Consider the following 12,210-nt stretch of genomic DNA (forward strand, 5'->3'; position numbering starts at 1 on the left):
GTGCGCTGCCTGCACCTGCAAGCATAGCCCCTGCAGCTCCTATTGGCCACTTTTTTGGTGCATTTGGCACACAGGATAGTGACAACACACAAAGCCTCCCTAGCTGTCTCTGCACCTAGGAGCTGTACATGCTGGCCGCTTCTGTAAGTTACGTGGGCCTAGGGCAAGCATAAAGCTTGCGTTAGCCCCACTGCACCGCTGACTGAACTTCTAATGGCCTCGTTCAGCAGTGATGACCAGAACCACGAGGGTCCCTATTTGACTGGGTGCCTACTTGAAAAAGGAACATCTGGCAACCCTAGCTCTCTTGTTGCTGTATATTGTTGAGCAGACTCATAAGATGTTACCTCCATTCTACATTACGTTATATGGCCTCCATTCTAAAGTTGTTGGAGGGGCGGGGGGAGAGAGAGAGAGAGAAATTTATTGGTTTCTTGTAACTAAAAAGTAAAAATGTGTGGCATCATACTGAGATATGAATGATGTTTGCATTGTTGCAGGGTTGTTAATTTGGTGAAAGTTTATTACAACTACTGTACTATTTGAATCTGTGTGGAGAAGTGATTTCAGTTTATTCACAGCATGAAATAATTTTGAGGTATGACTTTTCAATAGGAGAGTAAGACCTTTAGGCAGAAATGGATGCAAATGTTTGTGTGAATTTATTGCTTGCTAGGCACAAAAGTGTGCCCAATTATTTGAAAGCATGCATTTTCTATCATGTTCTTTCCCATTGTGACTCTGTATGTATGTATAACCTGAAAGTGAAAGACTTTTGTGGGAATTAACTTATCAATTGTGGTGTTGTGCTGTTTTTTGATCTTGCATGCACAATACAAAACCCAATGATATTCCCATGGATTTTGGGATGGTATAGGTAGGTAGAGTGATCATTCAAGAAGGGAATGAGATTGTTTTGATATGACTAATATGTTGAATGTGTTTTCTTATTCTGGATATTTTTATGTATCCTCTAATTATCAGATATTTTATACTTTGCACAAAGTGGTCAAAAACCCACCCTCACCAATCATGCCAATGTAGATATAAATTGTAAGTTGAAACACAGAAAATAGCTAGTGAACAATAAAATATAATACTGCATTTTTATTATTAAGTTAATTATTTTAAATTGTGTATCCTTATCCTGATAACACTAATTGAATTGACCATGTAACAGCCGGATATTTTAATTTCTCCTAGTTTGTGGGGACATCCATGGACAATTCTTTGATTTGATGAAGCTGTTTGAAGTAGGAGGTTCTCCTGCCAACACACGGTACCTCTTCTTAGGTGATTATGTGGACAGAGGGTACTTCAGTATTGAAGTAAGTTTATTTCTTTTTGAATACAGGGCTATTTTCACAATTATTTCAATAATGCATGGACAAATACATGACTGCCTGAAATGCTAATAGCTATCACTATGATCAGCAAGCATGGGGACAGAATTTGTTTACTGTAAAATGTTACTGTATTAGGGTAAAAAAATACATGTTTTTCATAATCTTTTAGAGTTTAAAATTTAAATTTGAAATGACAACCATTTGTGTTAAGGCCTAAATTTACCATAATCTTTTAGAGCAATGCAAACTGAATTAAAATAGCCATTAAGCAATCATGTGTGCTGCTGAAGTTTTTAAAGAAAATCAAACCACTGAACTAGTCAGTCACTGGCTAAGTATATTAAAACAGAATTTTTTAAGTGCTAATCCAGCATCTCACAGTAGTCTCTTCAACAGGTAGAAAGAGAACATTTTCTTTTGTTTATTCAGCTCATGAAGTCCTATTTCATTCAAAGTTAAGAAACTGAGAGCTAAAAAAGTAGGACAGCCCATTTTTTCTGTTAAACTCTGTCAGGGCTGTTCCCCCTCTGGCACTCAGAGTGAGGAAGATCAGGGCCTGCAAAAAGCTCAAAAGAAAAACAAAACAAAAAACCCTTTGCCTCTACTGGCACTGGTTACTGAAACTTCCCGGTCATAGATTCCCTGGCTCTGAGAAATAAACAAACAAGCTGCCACCATCAAGTGATTTTTACCCCTAAAACTGGGGGTGAACACTTGGACCCATCCCCAGGAGGACCCCAAGCTCTTTTGCCCCAAAAAGAGCTTAAAAAAAAGGAGAAAAACAAGCTATGGTCTCTACTAGATGACCCCTCAGTCAGAGACATGCAAATTCACACAGACAGACAGAACTTCCAGACACACGAATCAAATCATTATCTTAAAAAAATGTGCTTACTACAAAACAAAACATAAACTTGATAAAGCATACTTGGATTCTAGGTATTATGGTGCAGCTAAGGAAAGCAAATTAAAACACAGAGAAAAGTCTCTGGAAAAGTCTCTGTGAAGAGGGAGGGGAGGCATAGATTCACACAGAGCAGTTCAAACCAAACCACAAAATAAAGAGAAAATACCCTGAACACTAGATCCACTCTTTTTCCCTTTTACTTACTTCCAATCTTCTCTTTTTTCAGTCCACTCCCATGTTACGAATTCCTTGGAGGCATGGTAGTCCTGCCTGGGTTTAAATCATTGTGTCTCTCAACTCCTGGTTTTTCTTTTACACATAAAGAAAGCTGGCAAGGAATCTATATCCAATTCAAATTTCATCCCTCTATCTCTCAGCCCCCTGGCCAACACTTTTGCTAGCTATCTGAGTTTAACCCCTTAGTCAGTGCGAGTTGGTCAACACTCCTTCTGTCCTTTACAAACTCTATGAATAAACACTGGCTGTGAGACGATGAGATCTACTAGACCGAGGAACACCAAACAAAATAAATAAATATATAATTTTTATGGGGAACACCAAGGATTATTTTGTTGTTGTTGTTGTGAATAAAAAAAGCCCCCAGGGAAAAGTTGTTGAGAGAGGAAAAAAAGGAGGCTTGCCCCTTTAAGGACGGCCATTCCCCAGGAAAAAGTTGTTGACCCAAAAAAAAAAAAGCCCCTGGAGAAAAGATGTTGGGGGCGGGCGAGGAGGCTTGTCTTTTTAAGGGTGGCCATTTTGAATTCTGTTTTCTCTGCAACATACCTCGGGTGTCTACAGCAAGACCTTCCTCTTTTTGAGAGAGCTTTTTCCAGCCTAACGAGAATGTTCCCTATAACAAGAGAAAAGCCAAAGATGTCGTCAAATCTACTAGCTTCCTCACTTGGCTAGTGTAATAATATTGGAGGCATTCAGATACTATGATGAAAGGTGCCAGAACAAAATTCTAAGGCAAATAGAACTGGAAAGCTAGGGAAGAACAGAAATAACCTGGTTTATACTGCTTTGGCCTACCACCTGTTTTATGTTAAGCAGTGCTGAATTAGGATAGTATTTGGGGTAGGAGCCCTATGATAAAATACAGGTCTTGCTAGAAGTGGTCTTGTTGATTCAGTAAGTAGCAGTCTTCATTCTGAATCTGTCCTGATCTAGTTCACAACCAAAAAAGAGTGGAGTATCATGTCTGGATGTGTAAACACCAGATTAACTAGCTAGAATTTCAACAGTAGTTAGTGCTAGTGTAGCTAAGATGGAAGCATAGAGAAAGGTGTAAGACTAATAGATTGCAGCATAGAGGACCCATCTTCCAGAGACAGCGTCAATCATAGCTACTATAGAACATTTAGAAAGATATGAGAAACTTTAATATGTAAGAGTGCTCTGTCTGCCTTACACTGTTCTAGTCAAAAAAAACAACAGCTCTTACCTCAAGAGGGTTGGAATAAGCTTTAATAGAAGGTGAACCCTATCTAATGTGACATAGGTAACGCTTCCACAGACCCAATTAAATAATGAAGACTTAAAACTGCATCAGCTGTGGCAAATTTAGGACCTGTCATTTACCACAGGTGCCTTCCAGTGCAACTGAACAGGCTTACATGACAGTAAAAATGCCTGAGCCTATCTGTGCTACAAATCATGGCTACGCTCTCCCGCCCCCTCACCCCCCCCCCCACACGCACACCCTCCTCCTTTTACTTGGATAGTGCAGATAAGGGGCTGTTAAGCCTTCAGCTGCTTCCAAGTATGCTCTATGGGGCAAAATACTGATGACATACAAATAAACATATCACTTTCTGGCTCCTACCGCTCAACATCCCACAGCAGTTTGGAACTGACACAATGCTGTTCAAACCTGGCTGCGTTGCCATGGTGGGCGAAATTATCCCTATCTGTAGGCTGCCAGGCATTTAGAATCCTTCTGGGTGAAAGGTGCTATGTAAGTGGAAGCCATTATCATGGCAAACAGAATTGAAATTGCATAGGGTAAGAGGAAAGAATTTGAAAATGCAAAGGGAAGAGGTTAAAGCAAACTGAATATCTAGTAAATGTGAGTCTGCAGAGAAAATAAAAATAGATATTTTGGGTTGATTAAAATATAGTTCATGCTTAATAGCACAATAAAATCTGCAGGCATATTATAGACTTTAAGGCCAAAGGAACCATCATGATGATCTTTTCTGACACACTGCAGGACACAGAACCTCACCCGCCCACTCCTGTAGTGAGCCCATTAACCTGTGTCTGCGTTACTGAAGTCCACAAATCTTGGTTTAAAGACTTCATGTGACAGAGTATCCACTGTTTACTCTAGTTCAAATTAGCAAGAGACCTCCCCCAAAAAAGCTTAACTTTAGGCATGTTAATGGTCCCATTGACATTAGTGGGACTGTTTACATGTGTAATATTAAGCATAGTTAAGATTTTGCAGAATCAGGGTCTAAAAAACAAGTTATATGTGTATTGAACAAATGAGCATACTTGTTTGTTAGACAGAAAAATACAAGAGAGCCTCTTGTGACTGAAAGAGACATTCTTCACTGATTATCTTTCTTTTCCTTTGGTTGTTCCTCAGTGCTTCTTTACATAAGAGTAATAATCCTCCATAGATCAGAACATCTTACTTAAGTAAACTCACTTCCTAGACTCATGACCTTTCCATGTTTGTGGAAAATTTTGGGTTTTTAACAGTGGAGTATGGAATTCTCAATTTGCCCTCTCAAGCAAAGTCAGTCCAGTCATGAATAAAATGTATCAAAATGAATAACACAGGCCAATATTTTTTAATAAAAAAAATACTGGTGATATGAGTGACTGCAGAAATAGTAGAGGCAGAGAGCAGATCAAAGGATTTTATATGGATTTGAAAACTCTTAATTCATCCAGAAGGTCAAATCCCTTGTAGCTTGTGCCATATAGTTTAGAGTTGTCAATTCTGGTGGGAGAGTTCCTGGAGGGGTCATTGCATGACATAGTTTTTAATTAAAAGAGTAATCTTAAATTTCTGGAGTCTCCTGGCCTATCCTGGGAGGGGGGGCATCCTATACACCATACATCACGGGTGGGCAATAATTTTTGCCCAGGGGCCACTTGAAAAATGTTTGAAGTAGTCCCAGGCCATCCTGGAAGGGGTGGGGCCTAAATGGGAAGGGGCGGGGCTATCCTATCCCCAGACCATGATTGGTCTGTGGGTGGGGGAGCCCCTTTGCCCCCCCCTTCCCACTAGGCACCCATGCCCTGGGAGAGGCTTGGCACGCTCCCCCACCCCCAGACCAAGAGCATGGGAAGCCTCCTCCTGCCCTTTGAGGAGCATGTGACACTCTGAAGTGCCGTGGGCTCCTTGCAGGGCCAGGGCAGGGCGAAGGAAGCTTCACAGAGCTCCCCCCTTCCAGGCCCTGATTGGCCTGGGGGCGGTGGAGCAGCAGGGCCTCTGAGGGCCAGATCTGGCCTGCAGAGGCCCTTTTGCCCACCCCTATCATATACATATATAAAAATGGTACTTTTCACCAAATGCTTAACAAAAAAGAACCCTAACTATAAAGTACCCCAAATTTTAATGCAGTAATATTGTATGCTTATTTAAATGACATTTTATAATTGCCCATCCTTGCCCTCGTATATAGAGGCTGAAATGTTTCATCAAATTTCATTAGAGAAATTCTAAGCATTTTTGACAGGTTTGGCAAAACAGTTCATAGAAAATAAGAATGGTCTCAAACTTCAAAACAAAATGTGACTCATGTTTGAGGTTAATAAATTTACCCAAGTCAGCTTTTCCTGATTATATCATTTGGAAACACAAGCTCTGAAACTGTAAAAGAAACTGACCCTTGGTATTTCCAACATGAACCAAGTATTTGGGAAAGAGGCTGAGCTTCAGAAATTTCCACTCTGACTTCCAGACCAAAATTGGTTGAAAGAAGCATCTAAAATTTTAAATCCCTACATGAACTCCGCCTGTTAAAAATTATTTATAAACTGCTTCCAAGAAATAAGTTGCATACAAGTAAATATTTTTGTAGAGTATATTCTGAGTGAATAAGGTGTTTACTGAATGCTGGAAAAAGGATAGTTTATTATTTCCTAAATTCCCCTCCTCTCACCACTTTCCATGCCTTGTGAGGGAAATAAATGACTTTAACCTTTCCTGGTAGCCTGAATTCTCCAGTTTTGTAGTAAACAGCTTATTGACAGTACATTTTTTTTGGATAGGGAGTTAAGAGTTTGTGTGAAGTGAGTTTATTTTATTTTATGGCAGAATGAATAAGACTGTTCTTGAATACTTTTAAGAATCCAAAGTTCTCCCTTCATGCCCACGAGTCTCAAGTTTTCGGTCCCAGCCCTACAAGAAAGAACATGTTCCCTGAGGCCTTATTTTCCACCAGTTTTGGTGAAGTATCCTAGTTCCAAAATGGTCTATTTTCAAATTGCACAGAAGCCCAGTTTGGGACATGTCTTTATTCCAGGGCAAGTCAATGTCCTCTGTATTGCTGAGCAATAGCAGACTCAGTTCAGATACTCCAGGGCAAGGCCTGATAACAATATCACCAGGCTGATATGTTAATGAAGAAGAGCCAATTAATCTGAGGACAACTAGCTTGACCCATCTCTAAGAGGATCTCTTCATAGATCACACTCCCATTATTGGGGGAGAAGTTTGCTTTTCCCCCCATCCACTGAATGAGTCACAGGCATGTCCTCTAAATTCACATTTTGTTGTTCCCTTTTTCTGTTGCTCCCTTGTGCTGTCTCCACCGTCTCTTGGGGGCCCCACCATTCTCTGCAGTTCCTGGCTGTCTAGCTCTGTTGGAGCTATACTAGCAGAGCCTCTTGAGAAAAAGTTCTATCCGTGTGCAAAGGATGAAAAGGTGCAGAAGGGTCTGTTACGTTTTCAGGTAATCTTCATGGAGGCTCCTAACAGCCTGTCTACCTTTTTCCTGTCCCTTTCCCTGAAGCAGATTGCAAACACAAAATGAACTCTTTGTGGGCCCCAGCAAAGGGAGGGAGATTATATCATGGAAGCAACTGATCATGCCATTGTCACCCCCACTCTGGCTCGCCAACAGGTAAAGGGAGCAGTTGCTATGGGGCCCAGTGGTTCAAAGGGGCCTGGAGCTCCCACTGTTACAAGGTCCTTCATATTGCCACCAGAGTGCTGTGCTGCACAGCCTGAGCAGCTCTGAAGGCTGGGGTGGGCACTGTGCTCCGGGCACCGCAGAGGGCTGCCTGTCACCCTTCTGATAGCGTGGAGCCACTCCCTCACCTTGCTCATTCCCAGGCATGCGAACACCATCAGCTCCTCTCTAGATACATGTGCAGGAATGAGAAGAGGTCCCTTGGACAATTTGAGCCTGACCAGGTGATCCTAATGGCACAAAATTGGGATCGCAAAATAATAAAATCTGATTCGAGAGAAAAAAGTTCAAAATTGAAGTTCCTAAAGCAGAGGTGAGCAATAATTTTTGAAGTGGCCTGGAAGCGGCGGGGCCTAAAATGGAAGCCAGGATGCTTCTGGGCTTTCCCACCCTTTGCCCACTCTTCCCACTAAGCACCCATGGTCCTGGGAGGGCGGGAAGAGGCTTCGCACGCTCCCCCATCCCCAGGCTAATTAGGGCCTGGGGGCGGGGGAAGCATGCAATGTTTTCTCCACTCTACCAGGAGCATGGAGCACTTTGAAGTGCCACACACTCCTGGCAGGGTGGGAGGAGACTTCGTGCACTCCCCCACCCCCAAGCCCTGATTGGCCTAGGCACGGGAGAAGTGTGTGAAGTTTCCGCCGCCCTGTGAGGAGCGTGCAGCTCTTCAAAGTGCCACGTGCTCCTTGCAAGGTGAGAGGAGGCTTCGCATGCTCTTCTGCCCCTAGGGCAATCAGAGCTTGGGAGGGCACAAAGCTTCCTCCACCCTGCCCCCACCCTGCGAGGCGCACAGCACTTAGAAAAGTGCTACATGCTCCTGGCAGGGCGGAGGAAACTTCGTGCACCTCCCCCGCTCCCAGATCCTCATTGATATGAGGCGGGGGAGCGGCATGACCTCTGTGGGCTGAATCGACCCACTTGGCAGGCCGGATCTGGCCCACGGTGGCCCTTTTGCCCACCCTTGTCCTAAAGGGTTTGTTTAAAAAACAAAGTGAAGCACTTCAGAAAATTACTTGTTAGCTCATTTGTTTTAAAAAGAGTCTCTTTAAGAAATGAACTAGGGATTGAGCTGAGCAGTTAGAAAGGAAAATAACTGCAGCACCAGTGTTTTGCATATGATCATTTCAAATAAAATCATATGGGAAACCCGTTAGAAGAAAGCACTTCAGTAACTAAGCCTAGAGGTGATAAAGGAGCATGGAAGTGTCAAAACAAGATGATAAAGCAGCCTGGGAATATTCAACAGATGGTAAAAAGAAAACTTAATGTCTAAAATATGCTTCTCAAAGAACACATTAAAATGAAAACAACCCTGATTCTGGCCAGGAGAGGAGCAATGGCTACATCGTAGATTTCACAAGGGAAGATTAAAAATTCCACAACAGCAGCAACACCATTATTTTGCCTTTCTTAAATTGTAAATATGCCTCATGTAACCTCTGGATGCATGTGCATCAGATATAAAATGACACAAGATCAAACAGAATGGAATTCACACAAAAAATCGACTCAACAAAAACTAATGTCACTAGAGAAAGTTCCTAATAGAATAGGTTTACTCCCTCCCTACACACAACTTCAGACAGAACTTGAATTAAGAGACAGACCTTTCTGTGTACCCTGAAAGCCCCCACACCCATGAATGCATGCACACAGGAAAGTCCTTTCCCCGTTAAAATCAATGAAAATTTTACCATTAATTTCAGTGAGGTTAGGATTTCACCCTCTGGGTCTGTAAGATGAGAAATGAAGGCCTGGTCTGCACAAAGATTTTGTATCTGTGTATATATATATTTCAGTTAGGTTGTGATTTAAAAAAAAATACACACACAAAATAGTTGTAACAGTACTGCCAGTACTGTCACTAGTGCTGGGACAATAATGGGTCTAAAGGTAGCTTTATATTGATATAATATAACCCCTTTTCTTAACTTACAGCAGTATAAGTATTTTAATACCAATACGTCTGCATCCACACTAGAAGGGCTTACCACTTTTACTGGTATACTTAAAATGGCATGACTTTTAATTTGGGCCCTCTCTGCATATAAATCTAGAGTTAAGGTGCCCTGCTGATAATTCACTGTCCACAGTACTTTAGAGTTTAAATAAAGGATTGTTAAAAATAGAGCAAGTGTACTTCACGTTATTCCTACCTTGCATTTATCCACAGTGAATATCTGCTATCGTATTGCCCAGTTTTGTAAATTCCTCCATATTGCCAGCTCTCATAAATTTGACAAGTCTTGATATTTTCTAAAGATCCTGCTCCAGGAGTCATGTTACATGAGCGGCTCAGCTTTTGTTTTTAAGAATTCATTTCTACCATTATGATTATTAAGACAAACTAGAGGACATGACCCTGTTAAAAACTTAGATTTTAAATGTGATGTTTTTATTAAAATTAATTCTGCATATGAATAAGAATCTTGGTGAGGCAACTTCACCATAACAACAACAGTTTGCATTATAACACCTTTCATTCAGAGAACTGGAAACCCTCAATAAGCACTAAGTGAGTCTCTCAATATTCCTGTGAGGAAAATCAATATTGTGATTTATGCTTGGCAGACTTTTTTGCGGAGGCATAAAAAGAGTAAGGAAATTGCCTGAAGTCATAAAGTGAGTTAGTGGCAAAGCAAGGAGGAAAACAAGTGTCTCTTATGCTGTATTCTCACCAGGAGGTAACACTGCCACCCACTGTAACATATGAGGAGGACAGTGCAGGAAGGGTGACCAAAGCAAAGGAAATGCCCAGAACACAAAGATGCTGCTCAGGTTTTGATAGAACTTTTGAGAGCAATCATATGTAGACACATCTTGGCAGAGGCTGATACTAGTTTTACTCCTGTGATCCCTTCTAACCCTATGATCTAAGATTCTGTTTGAAGCGTGGTCAGATATGTCTGGTACCTGCATAAGGAAAATCACTAGGCCTATAATTAGAATGAAATGTCTTCCTTGGACAGAAATACAAACCTTAATGGGGAAAAGTGGCCTCTTTAACAGAAGAATAAAAATAACTCTAGCAGATTTCAGTGATAGGAAACCTGAGTGTCATCATTTAATGACAGATTTATACTAACAACATCTAATTGTGTAAATCTAATTGTGACCAAAAGGGGTCAGGTTTATATATGGTGGCATTAAAATGTGTTTCTAGTCTCGAATGTGACTATGTATAGCACTTTATTGTTCAGCAGACCTACCTCCTGTTCGTGTGTTCAGTCATAACTGCTTCCTGGCTAAAAGATTTTTATTTCCATTGTTAAGGTAGAACCAACATAGCTAAGAGGGAGCGAGCTGGCTGCTAATCAGCAGAATAGCATAAGGATGTTAGAAATCAGTTATTTTAATAACCGTATAACCACTAAAATTCTTAGCAATTACATGGTGACTCTGTGTCCCCCTGCAGGGGTGGGGCCAGCAGCCAGTGTGCTCCTGGCCCAACACCTGGGAGCCCCCTGCTACCCAACACTGCAGCTGACCCTGTGGAGCAGCAGAGCCTGGGGAGCAGCCGCTTCTTGTGAGAGGGGCTGTCTCAGCTTCGCCGCAGACAGAGGCTGCCCCAGAGGATGCTCACTACTTGCATGAAGCTCCCCACTATAAATAGGGCAGTTGCCACACCACACTGCTGCCTCTGATTCAGGAGAGAGGCAGAGATTGTTGCAGTTAACTGGGACTGTTGACTGATGATCAGTCACTTATTGGCTAACCAGTTTCCTGGGTAACCTTTAGCATCCTTATATCATACTAAATTAGAATTTTGAGACACCATTACACAAATGTCTCTGCAGGCATAATGTTAATATGTTACAGTGACTTTTGTAGCCTTTTGTACCTAACTTGAGACTCCTTAAAGTGAGCTGATTTCCTAAAAGTGCTACGCACACCTGCCTTCTGCAAATCCAGCCACTTAAAAGGTATCCCAAGTTGTGAACTGAAAATCACCAGTGGTGTAAAAATTTAAGCTTGTGCAAACCCACTGTCTTCATTACTGCAGAATTTATTACTATTGGTGTTAATACATACTATAGGGAGGAAACAGCTTGACTTTCAGCTGGTAGGTAGAAAACCCATTTTTTCACTTCTATAAACTCAACACATCTAGTATAGAAATAATTGAAAGACACTGCGAATAAACTACATGATGCAGTTTGCTGAGTTACGTTTTAAATATTGGACATTTTTTATAAACTCACTGTGATCTTAGGAAAATGGTGCAGAGATCTCTTAGTAGTGGCCAGACATAGAGGTGATTGCTATAAAGTTGTCATAAAGGACCACAGAAGAAAATCAATATGAATAAGGAATATTCTTCATGCAAAACTGTGAGAGGAAATGTATCATTTTGTTGTTAAAGGAAAACTTTCACTTTTAAAATCATGATCACAAAAACATAAATTCCAATATTGTTTCTTTAATAATGTGGACTATTAAAATTGAAGGGAATTTTAAAATTTAGAGTTAGATTCTCAGCAGGTATAAATCAGCATAAAATCATTGACTCAATGGAGCTTCATTGATATGCGTCAAATGGGGTTGAGTTCTCCAGTCTTGTATCTTATAGAGTCATTAACAGCTCTGCAAAGTGGATAAAAAACATTTCCTGGAGTCACTGTTCTTCTAAGCATGTGCGCAATGTGCTTTAAGTATCACATGACCAGGATACTTCAATGAATTTGATTTACCAGTTGGGTCATGAGCTTCTCCAAGCTGGGTACTGAAGGGGAGTATGAAATGAACGTTGATCCACTGTGCTGAGATGTAAATAATTACACCATGTGAAAAGCAGGAGAGAATC

The 12,210-nt window shown here is 41.2% G+C and overlaps 1 protein-coding gene across 3 annotated transcripts in view; it reads left to right on the forward strand.

Annotated features, from left to right (window-relative positions):
- Nucleotides 1–12,210, forward strand: part of PPP3CA (protein phosphatase 3 catalytic subunit alpha) — a 338,739-nt gene that overhangs the window by 236,480 nt on the left and 90,049 nt on the right. For all 3 annotated transcript variants that reach the window (XM_075929664.2, XM_006126898.5, XM_075929665.2), the window contains one exon: nt 1,204–1,328. In XM_075929664.2, coding sequence (XP_075785779.1) covers nt 1,204–1,328 — 125 coding nt within the window. The remainder of the gene's footprint in view (nt 1–1,203; nt 1,329–12,210) is intronic.

This window comes from Pelodiscus sinensis, chromosome 4 (genome assembly GCF_052426305.1).
Source record: "Pelodiscus sinensis isolate ZL-2025 chromosome 4, ASM5242630v1, whole genome shotgun sequence".
NCBI classification, from domain to species: domain Eukaryota; kingdom Metazoa; phylum Chordata; order Testudines; family Trionychidae; genus Pelodiscus; species Pelodiscus sinensis.